Genomic DNA, 22,512 nt, shown 5'->3' with positions numbered 1-22,512 from the left:
CCCGGGGCGCCTCTGCCCTCCACGCTCGCCTGCCAGCACCTACATTCCTTTGTACATGGCTTTCCCATGCTGGTTCTGCAGGCGAGTCTTGGCCAAGTCGATGGGGAACACGCAGGTCACCCCCACGAGCCCTGCTACACCTCCATTGATGAGTTTGGCTGTGATGCTAGGACAGGGGGAGGAGAGAGGCAGAGGGAGGGGCAGGTTAGGGAGCGGATGCAGCCAGGAATGGGCAGGGGCACAGACAGTGGGGAACCCCAGCCCCACAGGTGTCCAGAGACACTCTTCAGCCTCCCTGGCCCAGGTCTAGTCCAGACAGGACAGCCGCACTCACCAGGGCTGAGGCATCTTGCTGCAACCCGGGAAGTCCCTGGAGCTGGGACCTGCAGGGGCTTCTGGGAGGATCCCAGCTCTGCCCCCATGGGCCGCCACCAGGGCACCTCTCTGCCCCGAGCTTCCCCGGCCCGCCCTCTGGCTCCTCCGCAGGCCTGGAGCCACGTGTGCAGTTCTCACACAAACAGACTGAAGGTCAGGCAGAACTGAGTTTGCATCCTGACTGTGACCTCTCCTCTCTGGGCCTGCATTCCTGTGGAACTCACTCCAGGGTTGCTGAGGACTATGGAAACCGTGCCTGGGGGGAATGCCAGCTATTGTTCATAATAAGAGAACAGGCACTTCCCACAGTGAGGGCTTCAAGTGGGTCAGCCCTTGAGGTGACCTAGTTCCAGCCAAAAGTAAAGCCACAGTTTAGAAAACATGGCCCCCCACCCTGCTGGGTACAGGAGCTTTGGAAGATGGGAAATAGAAAACAAAGCTTTCTCAGACTCCTTGGAACCCACTAAACTTTTCTTATCTTTCAGGCAGGAGGCAGAAAGTGAACAAAATATTTGGAGATGGATTTACCTGGAAGTGGTAAGAGTAGATGATAGTGGGCCTTTCACAAAGGAAGAAATTTGGGACGATAAAGAGAACTGTGAACTTAATTTTGTAGTTAGAGAAGATGAACCCAAACAATTAAACTATGTTGAACAATAATATATATGTGCACAGATGCTTGTGTGTACATATTTGCCGCAGTAGATGTAGTGTATGTTATATGGGGGACAGGGGTCTTGCTCTTCCCTAGGACTCAGCTTGTTCTTCAGAAACCTGGATGTGCTGTCACCACAGCAACTCTCCGCCAGGCCCAGGGCCCAGGGACTCAGGCTGCCCCAGCCGAGCTCACCTCAGATCCTGGTGGGTCATTCTGCAGGGGCTGGGGATCCCAGGACACAAGGCTGCTGGCTCCTTGGGGTAGCCGCTGTCGGGGCTGTCTGAGGGAAGAAGTGGAAGCTTCCTTGGCTCTGGCCCCGTAGCAGTGTGGACAGAGCACGTGTTTTGAGTGCAGCCTGGCCCGAGCCACCTTCCCGGCAAGTGACGACCTCCCTGGGCTGCAGCTTCCTCCCCTGCAAAGTAGTCAGAGAAACACTCACCTCACAGATGGGCGAGGACGCATGTCACTAGTGGATTCATGCGGCCTGCTTACTCCACTTTTTTCCCTTCCTAAACCTTTTGGACTTTGGGATTCAAATCAGAATCCTCGAACTTTTGGACTCTGGGGATCAAATAAGAAGGAAGGGGAATGAGAGAGAAGGGTACAGCCTGCTGAGGCTGGAGGAAAGGATGTCTGAGGCATTGTGGACAGAGGCATGGGAGTGGCGCCGGAGGAAACAGAAGGGATGGGAGAGGATTTTAAGAAGAGTTGCTATGAACTAGGAATCCCTCTCATTGTGTCCAAGAACTACAATAAAATACTTAAGATGGCGGGCGTGGTGGCTCATGCCTGTAATCCTAACACTTTGGGAGGCCGAGGCGGGCAGATTGCCTGAGATCAGGAGTTCAAGACCAGCCTGGGCAATGTGGTGAAACCCCATCTCTACTAAAAATGCAAAAATTAGCTGGGTGTGGTGGTGGGCTAGTAATCCCAGCTACTTGGGAGGCAGAGGTAGGAGATTGCTTGAACCCAGGAGACAGAGGTTGTGGTGGAGCCGAGATCACACCATTGCACTCCAGCCTGGGAGACAGATCAAGACTGTCTCAAAAACAAACAAACAAAAAACCCACTTAAGATGCTCCACAGTTACTTTTTGGCTATTAAACTGTGTTTTCTGAAATTTATGTGATCTTGTTGAGAAACCAAACTACATTACATTCCTAATTGACAAGTGGAAGCTACAACAATTATGACAGCTTCTGAGGAGGGGGCCTGCTATTTTTTTGAGATGGAGTTTCGCTCTAGTTGCCCAGGCTGGAGTGCAATGGCGCGATCTCAGCTCACTGCAACCTCTGCCTCCCGGGTTCATGCCAGTCTCCTGCCTTAGCCTCTGGAGTAGCTAGGATTACAGGCATGCGCCACCATACCGGGCGAATTTTTGTATTTTTATTTTTGTATTTTTTCCAACCTCAGGTGATCCACTCGCCTTGGCCTCCCAAAGTGCTGGGATTACAGGCGTGAGCCACCATGCCTGGCCAGAGTGGGCTGCTTTAACCCCAGAGGGGCGGGGTCAGGAGCAGCTCTCCCGATGCTCTCCGCTTGGGCGCAGGCTGGCCCGGGCCCTGAGGAACCTCTTCTCTCCGGTGCCCTGAAGCTGCTTTAGGGTCCCCAGCTCTCCTGCACTCCTCACTTGCTCTCCAGGCTGCCAGCAATTCTTTGCTGTCTCCAGCTATTTTGTTTTGGGTAAGAAAAGAAAGGAGGGGTGGGGGAGACATTAGTCTTTCTCTTGGTGCTACAGTAATCCATTCAGGAAGACACTTACTGAGTGCTGGGCACTGCTCCAGGTCTGGTGACATAGTAGTGAACAAAAGACACATTCTAGTTCTCAAGGACTTAAGTTTGGCCGGGAGCAGTGGCTCACGCCTGTAATTCCAGCACTTTGGGAGGCTGAGGCGGGTGGATCGCCTGAGCCCAGGAGTTCAAGACCAGCCTGGGCAACATAGTGAAATCCCGTCTTTACAAAAATACAAAAAATTAGCTGGCCATGGTGGCCCAGCTACTCAGGAGGCTGAGATGGGAGGATTGTTTGAGGCTAGGAGGTGGATGTTGCAGTGAGTCAAGATCACACCACAAGTCGGGCGCGGTGGCTCACGCCTGTAATCCCAGCACTTTGGGAGGCCGAGGCAGGTGGATCACGAGGTCAGGAGATCAAGACCATCCTGGCTAACACGGTGAAACCCCGTCTCTATTAAAAATACAAAAAATTAGCCGGGCGAGGTGGCGGGCGCCTGTAGTCCAAGCTACTCAGGAGGCTGAGGCAGGAGAATGGCATGAACCCCGGGGGGCGGAGCCTGCAGTGAGCCGAGATCGCGCCACTGCATTCCAGCCTGGGCGACAGCGAGACTCTGTCTCAAAAAAAAAAAAAAAAAAAGATCACACCACTACACTCCAGCCTGGGCAACAGAGTGAGACCGTATGCCCCCTAAAAAAAAAAAAAAAAAAGCAGGGCGCAGTGGCTCATGCCTGTAATCCCAACACTTTGGAAGGCCGAGGACGGCAGATCACCTGAGATCAGGAGTTTGAGACCAGCCTGGGCAACATGGTGAAACCCCGTCTCTACTAAAAATATAAAAATTGGCTGGGCACAGTGGTGGGCGGATCACAAGGTCAGGAGTTCGAGACCAGCCTGGCCAACATAGTGAAACCCCATCTCTACTAAAAACACAAAAATTAGCAGGGCACGGTGGTGCGTGCATGTAGTCCCAGCTACTCAGGAGGCTGAGGCAGGAGAATTGCTTGAACCCAGGAGGTGGAGGTTGCAGTGAGCTGAGATCGCGCCACTGCACCCCAGCCTGGGCGACAGAGTGAGATTCTGTCTCAAAAAAAAACAAAAAAACAAAAAAAAAACCCCACAAATATTAGCCTGTGTGGTGGCGGGCGCCTGTAATCCTAGCTACTTGGGAGGCTGAGGCAGAAGAATCCCTTGAACCTGGGAAGTGAAGGTTGCAGTGAGCAGAGACTGTGCCACTGTACTCCAGCCTGGGCGATAGAGAGAGATTTTGTCTCAAAAAAGAAAGAAAGAAAAAAAAACAAACAGTTTATATAAAGTAAAAAATTTTTTAAAAAGGACTTAAGTTGGCCTGGCACGGTGGCTCACGCCTGTAATCTCAGCACTTTGGGAGGCCGAGGCAGGCGGATCACGAGGTCAGGAGATCGAGACCATCCTGGCTAACACGGTGAAACCCCGTCTCTACTAAAAATACAAAAAATTAGCTGGGCGTGGTGGCAGGTGCCTGTAGTCCCAGCTACTCGAGAGGCTGAGGCAGGCGAATGGCATGAACCCGGGAGGTGGAGCTTTCAGTGAGACGAGCTCGCGCCACTGCACTCCAGCCTGGGGCACAGAGCGAGACTCCATCTCAAAAAAAAAAAAAAAAAAAAAAGGACTTAAGCTCTGGATGAGGAGACAATGATAAACAAGATAAGGAAATCCTAAGGATAACAGAGTGATAAATACTACAGAGAAAAAAATTCAGAAGGGAAGGAGACAGATGTCAGTGGAGGTTCGACCAGGAAAGGGATTGTTCCTAGGGAACTGAGGGAATGGGCCACAAAGGCCTCTGGGGGAGGAGCATTTGCAGTGGAGCAAGTGCAAAGGCCCCGAGAGCAGAGTAAGGCCCGCGAGCTATGGGGTCAGCAAGGCGGCCAATGAGGAGTGAACCTGTGTAAGACAAAGCCACAGAGCGAATGAGCAGAGGCATGACCATGGAAAGCCTCATGGGCCGTTGGCTTTTCCTCTGAATAAAAAGAGAAGTTGGTCAGGCATGGTGGCTCACGCCTATAATCCCAGGACTTTGGGAGGCTGAGGCGGGTGGATCACGAGGTCAGGAGTTCCAGACCAGCCTAACATGATGAAACCCCGTCTCTACTAAAAATACAAAAATTAGCTGGGCATGGTGACATGCACCTGTAATCTCAGCTACTCAGGAGGCTGAGGCAGGAGAATCGCTTGAATCTGGGAGGTGGAGGTTGCAGTGAGCCAAGATCACACTATTGCACTCCTGCCTGGGTGACAGAGGGAGACTCTGTATCAAAAAAAAAAAAAAAAAGAGAGAGAGAAGTTGGAGAGTTTTGTGCAGAGGAATGACATGTTCTTGCTAGGTGCATTTTGGATGCTGTTTTGAGACAGCAGAGGGGCAAAGAGAGAAGCAGAAAGAACAATGAAGGTACTGTAGTAATCTAGGCAGGGGGTGAAGGCCGCTTGCCCCCGCGAGTGTGTTGAGGAGTGATTAAGGTTAAACTGTGGATATATGCTGAAGGCAGACAAACAGGATTTCCCCGAGGACCAGATGCAAGAGAGAGAAGAAGCAGTTAGGGGACAGTGCAGTTTCTGGTCTGAGAAACTGGAAGAATGGGCTTGTCATGTGGTGTTCGGACCCATAACATGCACAACTTGGATCTGTTGGCAGAGGAGAGGTAGCTGGTCTGTGGAGAAACGTACAGAAAAGCAAAGCAGCACATCTGGACAAGAAACAAAAGATGGGGACATTCTGGCGTGGTTTAAATCCCCACTTCCAGTTCATTCCCAGTGGCAGCTGCATTCCTGTCCTTGGTTTCTATGACACTCAGCTGTCACAAACTGACCTTATGCCTAACTTGATAGGACTGCGGATTAGTTCCTGATACTTTTTTTTTTCTGAGACAAGTTCTTGCGCTATCTCCCAGGTTAGTGTGCAGTGGCACAATCGCAGCTCTCTGCAGCCTTGAACTCCTGGGCTCAAGGGATCCTCCGGCCTCAGCCTCCCAAGGAGCAGGGACTGCAGGTGTGCACCATCATGCTCAGATAATTGTTTATTTTTTGTAGAGACGGGGTCTCACTATGTTATCCAGGCTGGTCTTGAATTCCTGGGTTCAAATGATCCTCTAGTCGTAACCTCCCAAAATGCTGGGATTACAGGCGTGAGCCACCACGCCCAGCTGGTTTCTGATACTTCGAATCAAATGTCTTATCCCCCAAATTAGCCCTGGGAGTGAGAATTTGGAAATTACATGCCCCAGGGTGTGAAGCCAGCTGAGAGGAAGTAGGGCGCGGGCCGTGAAGCCCTGGGCAGGGTTGGCAGCTGGCAGCTCTTGGGCAGCTCCGTCTGTCATCTCTCGAGGCTCACCCCAAGTGCTTTAAAAGCTGGAGCTCTAGGGGGCTCAGCGGCAGAATGTCTGGAGTTACAGTGCACAGGCTGCTCTGAGACATCTGGTAAGAGATTATGAGAGAAAGACATGCTCCAACTCCAAATGGCTGCCTTAAAAATGGATAGGACACGGCCGGGCGCGGTGGCTCACGCCTGTAATCCCAGCACTTTGGGAGGCCGAGGTGGGCAGATCACGAGGTCAGGAGATCGAGACCATCCTGGCTAACACGGTGAAACCCCGTCTCTACTAAAAATACAAAAAAATTAGCCGGGTGTGGTGGCAGGCGCTTGTAGTCCCAGCTACTAGGGAGGCTGAGGCAGGAGAATGGCGTGAACCTGGGAGGCAGAACTTGCAGTGAGCTGAGATCTCACCACTGCACTCCAGCCTGGGCGACACAGTGAGACTCTGTCCCCCCACAAAAAAAATTTAGCTGGGTGTGGTGATGGGCGCCTATAATCCCAGCCACCTGGGAGGCTGAGGCAGGAGAATCGCTTGAACCCAGGAGGCGGAGGTTGCAGTGAGCCAAGATCATGCCACTGCACTCCAGCCTGGGCTACTGGAATAGGGGTGTTTAACAGATGCCAGAGAAATTAGGGACACCCTAATCCCAGGGCCCCTCCATAGCATAGCTAGCAGATGTGATAGTGTTTCCACCCATGGAGCTCATTTGGCTGGAGTGTGAGCCTCCCTACCCCGAGGCTGTACCAAGCTGCTGCAATTCCAGCCCCGGAAGTTCCCTTTAGCAAGCCTATGCTAATCAAAGCCTATGACTTGACAAAGATTCCTGGCAGCAGTAAATGCATTAGTAACAGGCAACAAAGGCGAAACCATTAGCCAGGCAAGGTATGAAAGGAGTCATAGCATCATGAAAACCCCAAACCTGGCACCAGGGCCGATAACTGCTCCCCAAGGCAACCCACAAGCCTAAGCGTTAGTCACTCTACAGATATTTGTTGAGTGACTACTGTATGCCATTTGCAGCTCTAAGCAGCAGGGACACAGCTGGGGAACAAAGCAAGGCCTTGCCTTCCACAGACTTGAAATCCTACTGGTTCCGGCACTGATGGGAATAGACTTCTTTTTTTTTTTTGAGACGGAGTCTTACTCTGTCGCCCAGGCTGGAGTGCAGTGGTGCGATCTTGGCTCACTGTGTAACCTCCACCTCCGCCTCCTGGGTTCAAGCGATTCTCCTGCCTCAGCCTCCTGAGTAGCTGGGACTACAGGCTCACACTGCCATGAATGGCTAATTTTTGTATTTTTAGTAGAGACAGGGTTTCACCACATTGGCCAAGATGGTCTCCATCTCCTGACCTCCTGATCTGCCCGCCTCAGCCTCCCAAAGTACTGGGATTACAGGCTTGAGCCACCATGCCCAGCCTCCTCTACCTTCTTTTCTGAAGGAATTTAGAGTGTATGGGGAGTATTGGGGTAGAAAAAATCATCTAAGTGCTGGGATGCACAACAATGAGAAAACACATCTGGAACTCTTTGGAACCAAAGTGGGAAAGGACTAGAAAAACAGCCACCTGGAAGACAGAGGCTCCCTGTCACTGCCTCGGGATGCAGCATCTGGCCATAAGATTGTGTCACTGTGCATTGGGAAGACAAGTGCACTCACAATTTACATGCGATAACTGAATCATATTGAGAAGAAGAAATTCGATATATGGGAAATAGCATGTTTGCATGTTCTTAGTGTCAAAAGGTGGAATGCAGTGCGTGAGCATACCCCATTCTAGGAGTTGCCCTTTCCCCCTTGCTATTCCAGGTTAGCTGCACTGGGAACTGCCATGTCCCTGGAACTCCATCTCCTGGCTACTGTTCACTGTGTAAGGATGGAGACCTGACTTAAGCTGAATTATTCAACCCCTTCCACAGGAATTTTTAAAGTGTATGCAGCCTCTTTCAGGGATATTTTATCTGTAACAGATAAAACTTGGGGCCTATCAGCAAACTTGTCACATGATTTAGGAAACAGAGATGAATAAAGCAGACCCGCAGAGATGATGGGAGGTGGGAGAGAGTTCTGCCTTATTACTGCACAGCGAGCCACTTTATTCCTGACCTTGACCACAAAAAGGGTCTTCCACTATGCTTCTAATGAGGTGACTTATTGTCTTAAGATAGTCGATTTTTGCCGGGCGCGGTGGCTCACGCTTGTAATCCCAGCACTTTGGGAGGCCGAGACGGGCGGATCACGAGGTCAGGAGATCGAGACCACGGTGAAACCCCGTCTCTACCAAAAATACAAAAAATTAGTCGGGCGTGGTGGCGGGCGCCTGTAGTCCCAGCTACTCGGAGAGGCTGAGGCAGGAGAATGGCGTGAACCCGGGAGGCGGAGCTTGCAGTGAGCCGAGATCGCGCCACTGCACTCCAGCCTGGGTGACAGAGCAAGACTCCGTCTCAAAAAAAAAAGATAGTCGATTTTTGTAACTCGGTAACCAAAGAGTCCTTAACTAATAAATACATTTTTTAAAACCCTCACATTCCATTTAATGGCAACTGAGCGGCTTAGACAGCGCATGCTGAAAGGCTCAGAGGTGTGCAGAATCACTAAGGGCTGGCTTGGAGAAGTGGGCCTTAAAGAATAAGAGAGCACGGGGCGCAGTGGCTCACGCCTGTAATCCCAGCACTGTGGGAGGCCGAGGCAGGTGGATCACCTGAGGTCAGGAGTTTGAGACCAGCCTGGCCAATATGGTGAAACCCCATCTCTACTAAAAATATAACAATTAGCTGGGCGTGGTGACGCATGTCTGTAATCCCAGGTACTCAGAAGGCTGAGGCAGGAGAATCACTTGAACCTGGGAGGCGGAGGTTGCCGTGAGTTGAGATCACGCCATTGCACTCTAGCCTGGGCGACAGAGTGAGACTCCATCTCAAAAAATAAATAAATAAATAAATAAATAATAATAATAATAATAATAAGGGAGCATTGGCCAGGCACGGTGGCTCACGTCTGTGATACCAGCACTCTGGGAGGCCGAGGGTGGGTGGATCATGAGGTCAGGAGTTCAAGACCAGCCTGGCCAACATAGTGAAACTCCGTCTCTACTAAAAACACAAAAATCAGTCAGGCGTGGTGGCACGTGCCTGTAATCCCAACTACTCGGGAGGCTGAGGCAGGAGAATCGCTTGAACCCGGGAGGTGATGATTGCAGTGAGCCGAAATGACGCCATTGCACTCTAGCCTGGGTGACAGAGCAAGACTCCAACTCAAAAAAAAAAGAGAATAAGGAAGCATTTAAAAGCAGAAGGTGGGGCGTGCAGAGCCTGGATGTGGGGATGTGGGCTTGGTGTGAGCAGAGGGTTCAGGGAACAGAACTGTGGGAAGGAGGCTGCAAAGGCAGGTTAGGCCACACGTGGGGAGCCTGGGTGGCTAGAGACAGTATGTGCCCTCCTAAAAGGGAATTTTTTTGTTTTCTTTTGATTGGCATTTTCACGACATGAAAAGTGAATTTTTAAATGTGGTCTTGTAGGCAGTAACAAAACACTGAATACTTCTTTTTTTTAGGGGACAAGATCTGGCTCTGTCGCCCAGGGTGGAGTGCAGTGGCGCAATCTCAGCTCACTGCAACCTCTGCTTCCCATGCTCAAGCGATCCTCCCACCTCAGCCTCCCAAGTAGTTGGGACCATAGGTGTATGACACCAAGTCAGGCTATTTTTAAAAAAAAATTTTTGTAGAGATGGGGTTTTGCTGGCTGGGCGCAGTGGCTCACGCTTGTAATCCCAGCACTTTGGGAGGCCGAGGCAGGTGGATCACGAGGTCAGGAGATCGAGACCACGGTGAAACCCCGTCTCTACTAAAAAATACAAAAAATTAGCCGGGTGTGGTGGCGGGCGCCTGTAGTCCCAGCTACTCGGGAGGTTGAGGCAGGAGAATAGCGTGAACCTGGGAGGCGGAGCTTGAAGTGAGCCTAGATAGCGCCACTGCACTCCAGCCTGGGCAACAGAGCGAGACTCCATCTCAAAAAAAAAAAAAAAAAAAAGAGAGATGGGGTTTTGCCATGTTGCCCAGACTGGTCTTGAACTCCTGAGCTCAGCTGATCCACACACCTCCACCTCCTGAAGCGTTGGGATTACAGGCGTGAGCCACTGCCCGGCCACACTGAATGCTTTTAAGGGGGGAAAGTACCGCATTGAATGTGGTATGAGGACAATTATTCTGGAAGAATGGGTTTAGGGCAGTCAGTGAGAGGCCAATTAGGAGACCCTTCAAGTAAAACAATGAAGTGGAGAGGGAGGGATTAGGGAGGAGGGGTAGAGAACAAGGGTTACTGGGAGAGAACTTTGTAGAGAGCCTTGGTGACCGTCCAGGGCTGAAGAGCAGGGAAGAACCATGGAACTGTCTCAGCTCTGAGGAAAGAAGGATGCAAGTTAGGAACCAAAGCTGCCTGCAGGGAAGGAGAGAGATGGGGTCACTGGGGCTTCAGGAACTCTCTCCTCAGCACTGCAGGAAGGAAGTCAGCCAGCAGGCACACCGGCTTGACCGAAAGAACACCTCAACTGTAGACATCATGCTGCTGTGGTTGGCCCTGGGCTAGCCCTCCAGCCCCCAGGTGCGCCCTTTCCAGGAGTGTTTCCAGATACCGAGTCCCACCTCCTCACCACCCCAGACTCTATTTTTCAAACGTGGAGGTGGCTAAGGATGGTTTTGGCGTAGAGTCAGAAGCAGACAGGTTTTGGGGGGAAGTGGGGAGGAAGTCAGAGAGGAGGTGCAGCACTCTCAACTGGTCTCACGACTCAGCAGCATTCAGAGGCTGCTCCGGCCACCCCTGCCTGAATCCCACCACCAGAACTAACCTGTGGCCCACCCTGTCTGTTTTGGTAGAACATAATGAGCTAACGGGAATGATCCATGACTTTTTGTTACTAACGAACATCTGCTCCCTTTCTTAAAGGGCTTAAAGTAATAGGAAAAAAAGTAGAAAATCCAGAAGGTACAGAAAATTGTAAAAGGTCTCACTCTGTTGCCCAGGCTAGAGTGCAGTGGCGTGATCTTGGCTCACTGCAGCCTCAACTTCCCTGACTCAAGGGATCCTCCCGCCTCAGCCTCCTGAGTTGTTGAGACTACAGGTGTGCACCATCACCCCCGGTTAATTTTTAAAAAGTTATTTGTAGAGGGCTGGGCGCTGTGGCTCATGCCTGTAATCCCAGCACTTTGGGAGGCCGAGGCGGGTGGATCACGAGGTCAGGAGACTGAGACCACCCTGGCTAACACGGTGAAACCCTGTCTCTACTAAAAAATACAAAAAAATTAGCTGGGCATGATGGTGGGCACCTGTAGTCCCAGCTACTCGGGAGGTTGAGGCAGGAGAATGGCGTGAACCCGGGAGGTGGAGCTTGAAGTGAGCCGAGATAGCGCCAGTGCACTCTAGCCTGGGTGATAGAGCGAGACTCCGTCTCAAAAAAAAAAAAAAAAAATTATTTGTAGAGATGGGGTCTTGCCATGTTGCTAAGGATGGTCGTGAATGCCTGGGCTCAAACAGTAATCCCACCTCAACCACTCAAAGTGCTGGGATTACAGGCCTGAGACACTGCACCCAGTGGAAAAGTGATTCCTTTTTTTTTTTTTTTTGAGACGGAGTTTTGCTCTTGTTGCCCAGGCTGGAGTGCAATGGCACGATCTTGGCTCACCGCAACCCTTCACCTCCTGGGTTCAAGCAATTCTCCTGCCTCAGCCTCCTGAGTAGCTGGGATTACAGGCATGCGCCACCATGCCCACCTATATTTCTGTATTTTTAGTAGAGATGGGGTTTCTCCATGTTGGTCAGGCTGGTCTTGAACTCCTGACCTCAGGTGATCCGCCCACCTTGGCCTCCCAAAGTGCTGGGATTACAGGCGTGAGCCACTGTGCCCAGCCGATTCCCCTTTTTTTGAGACGCAGTCTCACTCTGTTGCCCAGGCTGGAGTGCAGTGGCATGATCTCGGCTCATTGCAACCCCTGCCTCCCAGGTTCCAGTGATTCTCCTGCCTCAGCTTCCTGAGTAGCTGGGATTATAGGCACACGCTACCACACCTGGCAAAGTTTTCTTTTCTTTTTTTTTTTTTTTTGAGACAGGAGTCTTGCTCTGTCGCCCAGGCTAGAGTGCAGGGGCATGATCTTGGTTCACTGCAACCCCCGCCTCCCAGGTTCAAGCGATTCTCCTGCCTCAGCCTCCCAGTAGCTGCGATTACAGGCACAAGCCACCATGCCCGGCTAATGTTTGTATTTTAATAAATACGGGGTTTCACCATGTTGGCCAGGATGGTCTCAAACTCCTCACCTCAAGTGATCCATCCGCCTTGGGCCCAGCCTTTTTTTTTTTTTTGAGACTGAGTCTCACTGCATTGCCCAGGCTGGAGTGCGGTGGTATGATCTTGGCTCACTGCAACCTCTGCCTCCTGGGTTCAAACAGTTCTCCTGCCTCAGCCTCCCAAGTAGCTAGGATTACAGGCATGCTCCATCACTCCCGGCTAATTTGTGCATTTTTAGTAGAAATGGGGTTTCACCCTGTTGTCCAGTCTGGTCTTGAACTCGTCAGCCTCAAGTGATCTGCCCACCTCAGCTTCCCAAAGTGCTGGAATTACAGGCCTGAGCCACTGCGCCCCAGCTGGAAAAGTGATTCTTAATACATTGTAACTGAGGATCATATTGTGAACAAGACACACTATTTAGAGAAATGATACTAGCTGGTGAGCTGCAGGGAGGAGTGTGCTAGAGTTTTCCAAGCTCCTCAGATCACATCACTTTTCGTTCTTCCTGTTTAAAAACGTCCCATTCCCTTGGCTTGACTCCTCTGGCTTCCCCTTCTGTGCAGCCAACTGCTAGATCACCACAGATTGTCCCCCGGGATGCCTGAGGGCTCCTAACTCAGCTCCTTGCCTTCAGCCTTGTTGCCCTCAAATCCACCTTCCCAACGGCCAAGTGGGTGAAAGGGCGCAGGGGCAGTTTTCGGCCTGCTGCCTTCCCACGGCTCTCGGGACAGGCTCCCACTCCCGCACAACCTGCCCTGGTTTTCCTCTCCCTCACCCCCTGCTTTCAACTTTTGCTTTCGGAACACGTCAGTCGTGCATCCAAGTCCTGCACATACTGTCCCCTTCACCCAGGATACTCTTTCCGCATCCAAACACAGTGATTTACAAACTCTTCTTTGGGCTTCAGCTCAGACGTCACCTCCTCCCACATGCGTTTCTGGAGTCACCCAATTCTTGGCTAGGAGCCCTCTCCTGTTAACCCATTGAATATTCAGTTGCAGCACTTACTGCATTACATTGACACTGACTTGCTTCCCCATGAAAACTACCAGTTATCTGTGAGTTAAGATGGTCTTGAGGCTGGGCACGGTGGCTCACGCCTGTAATCCTAGCACTTTGGGAGGCCAAGGCGGGCAGATCACCTGAGGTCAGGAGTTCGAGACCAGCCTGGCCAACATACTGAAACCCCATCTCTACTAACAGAAAAAAAAAGTTAGCCAGGCATGGTGGCATGCCCCTGTAGTCCCAGCTACTTAGGAGGCTGAGGCAGGAGAATTGCTTGAACCCAGGAGGCGGAAGTTGCAGTGAGCCGACATCATGCCACAGCACTCCAGCCTGGGCGACAGAGTAAAACTGTCTCAACAACAACTACAGAAAGTTTCGGGGCAGTATCCTGGCCATGGTGCAGAGGCATCCAGTAAGCATCCTTGAATCAAGGAGCCACAGTGACTCCCCATCTGACTTTGCTGTCAGACTTGTCACAAGGCTGCCGGCTCCACTGTAGAGCTGCGCTCATTTCTTCCCACTGTGAGGAGCTGGGTTGGGGGCCTCAAGGTGACAATCATGTCCCCGCCTACTTCTTATTAGCAGAGCAAGGGTGAGTATTCCCAGCAATGAGCCCCTTACAGTAGCAGCCAGGAGCCAGTTCTTGACTTATTGCCAAGAAAATCACTTGCTTCCTGGCTTGGATGTTGCCTGGGATACCCCATAGTCAGGGGCAGCCACTTCCTGGTGCCCACCCCTTCTGACTCTGTCCAACAAATGGGATGAGTGTCCCTGTCCCACTGGCTGCACTTCCCCTTTCCCCAAATGGTTTATTTGCTAGAAGAGTCTTTTCCTACCAACTCTGAGCTTGATGCAGACAGACAAGGCACTTACCTGCTTTCGGTAAGAACCTCTGCCTTTTCTGGAACCCAGGATATAGTCCAGATCGCTGCTGAGCTGCAGGGAGAGGTGGCTTTCAGTGCCGGCCAGCCTGGGCTGGTTTTCCCTTCTGTGGTCGGTTTCCCACCCTCTGCACCCCCTCCTCCCCGCGGCAGGGTTCCAGACTCTCACCGCACACTCCACCTTCAAATAGGTTGGGTTTGAAGCAAACCCAAAAAGGCTACTATCCAGTCAAGCCACGCTGTACCTCCCCAGGTGGCAAGTAGGTTACTGTTTACTTGGTTGCTAGTATGACTCAGACAAAAAGTCCAGGCTGGGAAAAGCTTTTAACAAGGCAGCTTGGGGGTGAGGGGAGATTCACTACCTGGAAGCCAGGGAAGAGCACAAACACTGAAAATCAATGCAATGCAAACACTTCTGCAAGACATTTGGTGCCAGAAGCAAATCTCTGCTTCTCAGTCTCATGCACTTTTCTTACTGCTGATAACTGGCTATTTCAATGATCCTGGGAGGCATCCTCCCTGCACGAATACATTTACTGTTCATTTTGCATGTAGTTGTTGGGGGCTATCATGTGCTCAGCTGCAGGAGGGCTGCAATGTAGTTTTGGCACATTCTCAACGCTTAAGAAAGTTATAAGTGTAAAAAGTAAAGAAGAGGGCCGGGCGCGGTGGCTCACGCCTGTAATCCCAGCACTTTGGGAGGCCAAGGCGGGCAGATCACGAGGTCAGGAGATCGAGACCATCCTGGCTAACATGGTGAAACCCTGTCTCTACTAAAAATACAGAAAATTAGCCAGGCGTGGTGGTAGGCACCTGTAGTCCCAGCTACTCATGAGGCAGAGGCAGGAGAATGGCGTGAACCCAGGAGGCGGAGCTTGCAGTGACCTGAGATCACGCCACTGCACACCAGCCTGGCTACAGGCTGGGAGACTCCATCTCAAAAAAAAAAAGTAAAGAAGAGGTTCCTCTTAAAAGACTTTCCTCCCCATCTAATTAAAAATAAATAGTAATTTCTCTTAACAGCAAAATTTATTCAAAGACCTGTGCTAACATTCTTAAATGTCTACCAGCCATAATAAAAAAAATCAATGTACTTTATACAGGCCGGGCCCGGTTGCTCATGCCTGTAATCCCAGCACTTTGGGAGGCCGACGCAGGTGGATCACAAGGTCAGGAGATTGAGACCATCCTGGCTAACACGGTGAAACCCTGTCTCTACTAAAAATACAAAAAATTAGTCAGGCGTGGTGGCGGGTGCCTGTAGTCCCAGCTACTCAGGAGGCTGGGGCAGGAGAATGGCGTGAATCCAGGACGCAGAGCTTGCAGTGAGCTGAGATTGCGCCACTGCACTCCAGCCTGGGTGACAGAGTGAGACTCTGTCTCAAAAAAAAAAAAAAAAAAAAAAATCAATGTACTTTACATTCTCAGCTCCCACAATTTAGCCTAAATATTTGCCCTGCCATACTTATACTGGTCCAAACAAACATTAGGTCATAGCCTGTTCCTCTTCCTTATTTAAAGGTGTTTTTACCTTTCTCCATTTCTCCATATTCCACAAGTTCCTTCCTCCTTCCTTTATTCTCCTCTGCCTGTTTTTTGAGATGGAGTCTCGCAGTGTCACCCAGGCTGGAGTGCAGTGGTGCCATCTCGGCTCACTGCAAGCTCGGCCTCCCACGTTCACGCCATTCTCCTGCCTCAGCCTCCCGAGTAGCTGGGACTACAGGGGCCCACCCCCACGCTCGGCTACTTTTTTGTATTTTTTTTAGTAGAGACGGGGTTTCACTGTGTTAGCCAGGATGGTCTCGATCTCCTGACCTCGTGATCCGCCCGCCTTGGCCTCCCAAAGTGCTGGGATCATAGGTGTGAGCCACCGCACCTGGCCTATTCTCCTCTGCCTTTGCCTCTTTTAAAAAGTTGTAAGTTACTAGCCAATCAAAACAAATACAAAATATAAAATCCCATTCCAGCCAAAAAAACCAGACACAGCAATAAAGTAGACCCATCAGGTTATAAACGACCCTGTCTCCTTTGTTCAGTATACTCTCATGACAAAACTGCTAGCAAGTGTACCCTTTCTGCAGAAAGTATAAAAATGGCCTTACTAAAAAAATTTATATTCAAGTGCTATTTCTTTATGGCACCAAGGAACAAGCATTCCTACCACAAGTGAGTTGTGAACTCAATGCTGCTTGAGTTAAGGAAGGTTTCTTGGAGTTTTGGAGCCATGGAAAGGTTTCAGGAAGAAAGTGGCAATTGATTTTGGGTTGGAGGAAAGGCAAAGATGTTGATGGAATTATAAAAGTAAGGACAGAGAGGTAAAATGGAGATCCACTGGCCAATTATCTAATTTGGGGCAAAAGGCTGTTAAACCATGTTGGGTCTAGATCAAACAAGGCCCTGCTGCCAGGCGAAGGGTCTGGGAGAGGTGAGGAATCAGCATTGGATACTTTGAAGTCAGATGCAGGGTTCAGATTCCAGTTCCTAAATTATTAAGTAATACACTTTAGGCAAGCTACTTTAGTGCTTTTTTCATAAAAGGGGAATGGGACATCCATGTAACAGGATTGTAATTAATCTTAAATGAGGCTGTAGAGTGGACTTGAGAGTACAATTGCTTTTGAAATAGTTTGAATCTTAGCTTACTGCTTACTAGCTGTGTGACCTTAAACAAGTTACTCAAGGCCGGGCGCGGTGGCTCACGCTTGTAATCCCAGCACTTTGGGAGGCCGAGGCGGGCGGATCACGAGGTCAGGAGATCGAGACCACGGTGAAACCCCGTCTCTACTAAAAATACAAAAAATTAGCCGGGCGCGGTGGCGGGCGCCTGTAGTCCCAGCTACTCGGAGAGGCTGAGGCAGGAGAATGGCGTGAACCCGGGAGGCGGAGCTTGCAGTGAGCTGAGATTGCGCCACTGCACTCTAGCCTGGGCGACAGAGCGAGACTCCGTCTCAAAAAAAAAAAAAAAAAAAACAAGTTACTCAAGTTCTCTGTGTTGCTTGTTCATCTATGAGATGGGACTCGTATCTAGATGTAGTACACTTAGTACAGTGCCTGGCACATAAAAGGTATTCACATGCTAATTCTTTGTAAAATATATATTATTTTTGAGACAGTGTCTTGCTCTGTCACCCAGGCTGGAGCGCAGTGATGTGATCATGGCTCACTGCACCCTTGACCTTCTGAGCTCAAGCCATCCTCTCACCTCAGCCTCCCAAGTAGCTGCGATTACAGGCATGCCACTATGCCTGGCTAATTTTTGTTATTTCTTTGTAGAGATTCGGTTTTGCCATGTTGCCCCAGGCAGGTGTACAACTCCTGACCTCAAGCCATCTGCCTGCCTCAGCCTATCAAAGTGCTGGGATTACAGGTGTGAGCCACCACGGCCGGCCCATGCTAATTTTCTTCCCACCTTTTCTGGTGGGCAATGGAAAGCTGATAGAGAATGCTATGGAGTAGGGACCTGATGGGACAGTTCAGGTCTATGGCAGTGCCAAGTGTTTTGGACAAGTCAGGGAGATTACACAGTAAGCTAAGCAAAAGAGAAAATGACAGCCTGGGCCAGGAGCGGTGGCTCAGGCCTATAATCCCAGCACTTTGGGAGGCTGAGGTGGGCGGATCACCTGAGGTTGGGAGTTCGAGACCAGCCTGACCAACATGGAGAAACCCCGCCTCTACTAAAAATACAAAATTAACTGGGCATGGTGGCACATGCCTGTAATCCCAGCTACTTGGAAGGCTCAGGCGGGAGAACCGCTTGAACCCGTGAGGCGGAGGTTGTGGTGAGCCGAGATTGCGCCATTGCACTCCAGCTTGGGCAACAAGAGCGAGCTCCGGTTGGAAAAATAAAGAAAATGACAGCCTGCTCACAGTAGGAAAGAGATGTGAATGGTTTAGTGAAGATTATATAGGGCTTGGCAGGTGATTAAACGCCAGAGGCAGGTATCAGATTTGAAACACGCATCAGCAGGAGGAAGATACATTATCCCCCTACTGAGAGCGTGAGAAGCAGGGGGTAGGTAAGGAGACAGGGGTGGGAAGAGAAGTTTGGCAGCTGACATGAGCTTAAAGTGGCAGTTGCAGGGGAGGGGGTGACAGTAGACACCAGAAACAGCGGTGCAGTGCCGTGTCACACCCACAAGCCTGGCTCAAAAAAATAGAGATCGGCGTTGGTGCGGATGTAGAGCAATTGGAACCCTTGTGCATTGCTGGTGAGAATGTAAAACACGGCAGCCATGGTGGAAGACAGTATGGCAGGTCCTCAAAAAAGTAAACACAGAGGCCAGCTGCGGGGGCTCACGCCTGTAATCCTTGTGCTTTGGGAGGCTGAGGTGGGAGGATCACTAGAGCCTGGGAGTTTGAGACCAGCCTGGGAAACATCCAAGACCCCATCTCTTTTTTTTTTTTGAGACGGAGTTTCACTCTTGTTGCGCAGGCTGGAGTGCAATGGCGTGATCTTGGCTCACTGAAACCTCTGCCTCCCGGGTTCAAGTGATTCTCCTGCCTCAGCCTCCCGAGAAGCTGGGATTACAGGCATGCCCCACCACGCCCGGCTAATTTTGTGTTTTTAGTAGAGACAGGGTTTCTCCATGTTTGTCAGGCTGGTCTTGAACTCCCGACCTCAGGTGATCTGCCTGCCTCGGCCTCCCAAAGTGCTGGTATTACAGGCGTGAGCCAACACACCCGTCCAAAAATTTTTTAAAAAAATTACTCAAAAAAACCCCAAACAAAAAATTAGCCAGGCACTGTGGTGTGTGTCTGTAGTTCTAGCTACTTGGGAGGTTGAGGAAGGAGGATCACTTGAGCCCTGGGGTTGGAGGCTGCAGTGAGCTATGATCATACCACTGCACTTCAACTTGGTAAGACCCTATCTCTACTAAAAAATAGAAAACTTGGCAGGGCGTGGTGGCTCACGCCTGTAATCCTAGCACTTTGGGAGGCCGAGGCGGGTGGATCACGAGGTCAGGAGATTGAGACCATAATGGCCAACAAGGTGAAACCCCGCCTCTACTAAAAATACAAAAATTAGCTGGGTGTGGAGTGCTACAGTGCAGTGGCGGGATCTCAGCTCACTGCAATCTCTGCCTCCTGGGTTCAAGTGATTCTCCAGCCTCAGCCTCCTGAGTAGCTGGGATTACAGGCACCCGCCACCACGCCTGGCTAATTTTTGTATTTTCTGTAGAGATGGGGTTTCACCATGTTGGCCAGGCTGGTCTTGAACTCCTGACTTCAAGTGATCCACCTGCCTCGGCCTCCCAAAGTGCTAGGATTACAGGTGTGAGCCACTGTGCACGGCAAGAGTCAGTGTTTAACAGGGCAGAGTTTCAGCTGCAAATGTTCTGGAGATGGAGGGTGGATCATGATGGCTGCACATCAACATGAATGTACTTAACCACACTGAGATGCATACTTCTAATGATACATTTTCTGTTATATTTTACCACCGCAAAAAGGCAAGAAAGCTGGGTGGGTAATGAAGCTAGTAAGGTTACATTTAAACACAAATGGGCAGCAATAGGGTGTGAGGGGGAGGCGTTAGTATTAACGTGACTTATAATCAACTGGCTAGGAAAGGACTTTTAAAACATTAGGCAAACTTTAGGAAATAAAGTCTGGAAATTAAATTGTAAATCATTTTAGTAATAAAAAATTTGGAACAGTAGCAAACAAATCCAAAGGACAAAACAGCAGCAGCAGACAACCTCCAACAGGCATTTGGAAAAGGCTGGCCAGAGTATAGCAGGAAAAACATGAATTAAAGACAGAATTAGGCCGGGCGCGGTGGCTCACGCCTGTAATCCCAGCACTTCGGGAGGCCGAGGCGGGCGGATCACGAGGTCAGGAGATCGAGACCATCCTGGCTAACATGGTGAAACCCCGTCTCTACTAAAAATACAAAAAATTAGCCGGGCGTGGTGGCGGGCGCCTGTAGTCCCAGCTACTCGGGAGGCTGAGGCAGGAGAATGGCATGAACCCGGGGGGCAGAGTTTGCAGTGAACCGAGATCGCGCCACTGCACTCCAGCCTGGGCGACAGAGCGAGACTCCGTCTCAAAAAAAAAAAAAAAAAAAAAAAAAAGAATTAAGTCTGCACAGAGTGACAAATGAGGCTGCAGGCAAAAATAAGAGCATCCCCAGGGAGGGCTCCTGGGCTCAAGCGATCCACCCACCTCAGCTTCCTGAGTAGCTGGGATCACAGGTGCACACCATCAACCTGGCTAATTAAAAAAATTATTTTTTTTGTAGAGGTGGGGCCTCATTATGTTGCCTAGGCTTGATTTTTTTTTTTTTTTTTTTTTTGAGACAGGGTCTTTCTCTGTCCCCCAGGCTGGAGTGCACTGGCTCAGTCTTGGCTCACTACAACCTCCATCTCCCAGGTTCAAGCGATTTTCCCGCCTCAGCCTCCCGAGTAGCTGGGACTACCACACCTGCTACCACGCCCGGCTAATTTTTTGTACGAGGTTTCACTGTGTTAGCTAGGATTGTCTCCATCGTTGACCTTGTGATCTGCCCACCTTGGCCTCCCAAAGTGCTGGGATTACAGGTGTGAGCCACCGCGCCCCGGCCAACTTAAGTCCTTTCTAAAATTTTTTTTTACTTTATATAAACTGTTTGTATTCTTTATTTCTGTTTTCTATGCTATGCCTCAGGTTTGAAGATGTTCAGCTCAGATTACCTGCATCTAAGGACCAAAATGTAAATGCCAGGGCCATTCTTCCAGGTCAGTTTGCATCAGAACCATGCAGGTTGCATCTGTTGCTAGTTACAAGAGAGAGCTGGGCCCTTCTTCAGTTTAAGATCTTAGGCGGGATGCCAAAATTTGCATTTCCAGCAAGTTACCAGATGATGGCCAGGCTACATTGTGAGAACATCACAATAGATCATGTGAGTGTGAACGATCAGGGCAGGCTGAGGTGGTGGGGAGAGGAACACCATCACTTCTCCCAAGCTGCAGTTTCTGCAGATCTATGCTGCCTTTGGGAAATGTTTAGCATCACACCGGACATAATTACTTGCACTGCATTTTCTGAATTATGCAGTCTTCATCTTAGAGTGCAGCCAGGGCAAAAGAGGAGTTCAAGCTGGAACAAGGAGTCCGAGAGGACGCGACTGCTGGACAGAACAAGCGATGAAGCCAGTCCCCAAACTGATGAGCCCGCAGCTCCATCCATATTAAATGGGCTGAGAACACCAACACTCCACCCTCCCGGTACGGTTGCATTGCAGGGAGGAACCAAAAATATCTTCCCTTCATCTGCTATCTCAGCTAAGCAGTACACTCTTTCTAGCACCTCACTAGAGTCCAGTTTTTCTGTATTCTGTATTCACAGTACAGGTTTATTATGAACTCTGAGCAGATGAGGCTATTTTTCCCCCTTTTGGTTTCTTAGTAACTAGGCAAAGTACAAGGCTTACGGTGGGTATTTAATAAATACTTACTGAAAACTTGCCTGCAAGTGAGTCGATGTTCATCTCAGTTGTTGAGGCACTCACGGGCCAGGCTTCACTCAGCTCTTCTCACTGCCTAATTCCTTCTCAAAGCAAAACCCGTGGATATATCCAAGGAACCGGCTTCATTGCTTTTAAAAATTCTGTCCAGCTTTAACTGGCTAGAATAGGGGTCCTCGTCCTTGTCATATGCTGTCCAGAATGAAGTCCAAATCCAGGATTCTGGGAGCATGTCATGCTTTCTCGAACCTGCAGGAGTCTCAAGGGCACCTGCATTGATATGCATGTCATGGCTGTAGAAGGGGGCTGGGATTTCAGCACACAATAGCCAAATCTGGGCATTTTCCAGATGCCTTCGCCTTCTTGGCTAGTATTTTGCAGGCCATTTTGCACTGAAGGTTTTTTTTATAAAATTGCTTAAGGAAACTAGGGGAGTGAGCCTTGCTAGCAGAAAGAGGACTAAAATAGATGCACAGAGGTCCCTTAAAAGTCCAAGGGAACACCATGAGGCCAGGGAAACATCTGCAGGGTCAATGCAGAGAAATCAACAGCAGTTGTAGGGGAGGACAGTGAAGGCAGCCACCCAGCAGGCGGCTGCTCCTGGGTCACCCAGGGCTCTGCCGGGGCTCCATGACCGCCCAGAAGGAAAGGTCCCATGATACCTCTTGCATAACAACTGCATGACATAGGCCGTTCACCTTCCAGGAAGATTCCAGGGTAAAGATCAGCCCCAGAATAGCCCGTCTGGATGGTTATTTTCTCAATTCCGTTAGTAGCACTCTCAGAGAAC

General features: G+C 50.3%; 1 protein-coding gene across 3 annotated transcripts in view; it reads right to left on the bottom strand.

Moving 5' to 3' along the window:
• Window positions 1–21,996, bottom strand: part of SLC25A18 (solute carrier family 25 member 18) — a 32,505-nt gene extending 10,509 nt beyond the window's left edge. Inside the window, exons 1-4 of one of the 3 annotated variants that reach the window (XM_063623306.1) lie at window positions 21,725–21,996; window positions 14,271–14,333; window positions 1,226–1,445; window positions 44–166 (exon numbers count right to left, since the gene is read on the bottom strand). In XM_063623306.1, coding sequence (XP_063479376.1) covers window positions 44–166; window positions 1,226–1,445; window positions 14,271–14,333; window positions 21,725–21,746 — 428 coding nt within the window. In that variant the 5' untranslated portion in view covers window positions 21,747–21,996. Of the gene's footprint in view, window positions 1–43; window positions 167–1,225; window positions 1,446–14,270; window positions 14,334–21,713 lie in introns of all 3 variants that reach the window. The other 2 variants (XM_055253251.2, XM_063623307.1) reach the window with 2 other exon arrangements.
• Window positions 21,997–22,512: the final 516 nt, after the last annotated feature.

The sequence above is a fragment of the Symphalangus syndactylus genome, chromosome 18, assembly GCF_028878055.3.
Source record: "Symphalangus syndactylus isolate Jambi chromosome 18, NHGRI_mSymSyn1-v2.1_pri, whole genome shotgun sequence".
NCBI lineage: Eukaryota > Metazoa > Chordata > Mammalia > Primates > Hylobatidae > Symphalangus > Symphalangus syndactylus.
This window is presented reverse-complemented; position numbering and strand designations above follow the sequence as displayed.